The sequence below is a fragment of the Hordeum vulgare genome, chromosome 4H (assembly GCF_904849725.1).
Source record: "Hordeum vulgare subsp. vulgare chromosome 4H, MorexV3_pseudomolecules_assembly, whole genome shotgun sequence".
In the NCBI taxonomy this organism is placed as follows: domain Eukaryota; kingdom Viridiplantae; phylum Streptophyta; class Magnoliopsida; order Poales; family Poaceae; genus Hordeum; species Hordeum vulgare.
The window spans coordinates 5443360-5445764 of record NC_058521.1 but is presented as its reverse complement, the minus strand read 5'-3'; the positions used below and the strand labels follow the sequence as shown (position 1 = coordinate 5445764).

General features: G+C 48.5%; 1 protein-coding gene across 1 annotated transcript; it reads right to left on the bottom strand.

Annotated features, from left to right (window-relative positions):
- Positions 1-273: 273 nt before the first annotated feature.
- LOC123450981 (auxin-responsive protein SAUR41-like) lies at positions 274-1127 on the bottom strand. The gene has a single exon (XM_045127991.1). The coding sequence runs from the start codon at positions 1025-1027 to the stop codon at positions 623-625; it is 405 nt and encodes a 134-aa protein (XP_044983926.1). The 5' UTR covers positions 1028-1127; the 3' UTR covers positions 274-622.
- Between the last annotated feature and the right edge of the window lie 1278 nt (positions 1128-2405).

Genomic DNA, 2405 nt, shown 5'->3' with positions numbered 1-2405 from the left:
GCGATGGCCAGGCGGGCGCGGGGGGTGGCCCGGTCAAGGCCGGCGCGGCTATCGTGGTGGCCAGCGGCGTGGTCGTGGTCAAGAGCGGCAGGCTAGCGGTGGGCGGAGGCAATGGCATGATCGAACCGGAGGTCTCAGGTTATATGGGTGGAAGAGAGGTTGGCGGGGCGAGGCGCGTGGCCAGCAGCGGCGGGGCGCCATGATCGCGCGCGAGAGAGAGAGACTCGAGGCGGCTGTTGGGAGCCGAGCAAATATGATTGCGTCTGCTTAACAAAAACCGAGTCCTTACATGAATATATATAATCTTTCTAGCGCTAACAAATATGATAAACTGAGCTAAGCTCTTAATAACTATAAGATAAATTGGGACAGGCCTCTTAAGTGGCTGCGCCCTTGGGCCTTCTCCAGTTATAATGTATACTGGTCATAACAAGGTGGGTTGAGCGCTTCAAATTTGTCATGCATTTGTCATGTTCTTCGTATATTTTCATGTACAAAAGAACTGGTGAATGAATGAACAGACTTCGTATATGCAACTATAGTCTTCTACATATCGGCCCTGCATCTGTATATGTATTCACACATGCTCTATTGTCTATTCACGTGTGACGCCTGACGGCGCCTAGTCGGCTCTGCGGAGCGCTCTGTCGACGACCCGGCGGAAGTGTCCGGCGTCGCATGGGATCCGCAGCACCCCCGGCTGGCCGTACCCGTACTGCTCCGCCGCCATGTCAAGCAGCTCCGCGATGCATGGGTCCCGGAGCAGCCTCACGGGCACCACCATGCGCTCGCCGCAGCCGGTGACCATCGGGACGTGCCCTCTCGGGACCTTCTCGCGCTCGTCGTCGTAGCACGGCGAGGCACCGGGCGACGCCGACGACTCGCCGCCGTTCTTCTTCCTCCGTGCCATGGCGATGAATATATAGGTCAGACTGGTCGATCGCGTGGAACTTGGAGACCTGGAGCTGCGGCGAGCGCTGGTTTCTTGCGTTGGCGCTGCGGGGAGATGATGAGGCCGAGCCAGCATATTTATACGGCGAAGTGTTAGGCACCCATGTGACCGTCGATCTAGTCATGGCAGGAGCAGGACGTGTGCTGCATACGTAGGTGGTGGTCAAAAGTCATGGCGTGGATAGTCCCGTGGCCATGGCCCGACCTCGATGATCCTTCGGGGTGGATGCGATTGCGAGTTTATTGTGCTTGACGGCGGCTTCTTTTGACCTGTAGTACAAGGGGCGGGAGTTGGTCGTGTGAACAAGTCCAAAATCTTGGGCCATCGAAAGGGGTGCGGACTAGCTGGGTTCGTTGCATGGTGGCCAAAAAAGAGAGAGAAAGAAACCGGATTCCAACTCTGATGGCTGATCCTCCCGATCATCTCCTCCCCTACTAAATCAAAATGGAATTTAAATAAATTTATAAAAAACCAAAATTTTATGCATCAAATATGAAAGACTCGTATATGTATTTGCAAAGTTTCACACAAGGATGTCATCCCAAGAACTCGAACACTTAGGCCCTGTTTGGATTCACCTAGATTATATAATTCAGTTTTTATAATCTATTCTGTCTCCAAACAGGACAGCTTATGGTGTAGATTATAAAAACTAGATGGATAGATTATTAAAAACTCATAATCTACTTTATACCAGCTAAAATCAGATTATGGATTGCTAATGACCCATTACCCTTGTAAAGTTGAAGATAATTACATTCCTACCACCGCCACCCTTCTCTTTTTTTAAAAAAACAAAGGACAGACAGGTCATTATGCAATGTAAAACCTGAATTACAGTTTATATAATCTGGCCTCCAAACATGGTCACCTAGATTATTTTTATAAACCAGATTATATAATCTATCTTCATAATTCAGATTATCATAATCTATTATGGTTCCAAACAGGGTCTTAATTTCTACTGCAGCTTTAGACATTTTGTTAGCTCCAATTTTGCTTCTTCTTTTTTCTTTTGTAACCAGCTCCTTGGCAGTGTAAAATTTTCAAAAGCCTTGCTAAAGTGAGGGTATTCTTCTCCAATTTACATACATGTCCGCTTGGGGTCATCTATTCTTGCGGGGCCTTGGATCATTATAGTGTGGGAACAAGCATAAGAGTGTTGTCAATCTGTGACCCCATCCTGAGGGAGGATAAGTATGATGGGACTCAACTTGGACCAGCGTGTTGACGACACAAGATTATGCGGCCACCACGTTCCGGATTATTATAAGAAAAACTTTTAGAATATGACCGTGGCTACGTGTGGGTCTGCTAAAAATAATGGGACGGTCTATTTTAACAGGTACCTGAAAAAGATGTTTCAATCAGACACCTTCTTTTCTCACCATGCAGCATATGCCTACCTCCACCCCACGCGGCGGACAAGCCCTACGGCCCTCTCTCAACCTTC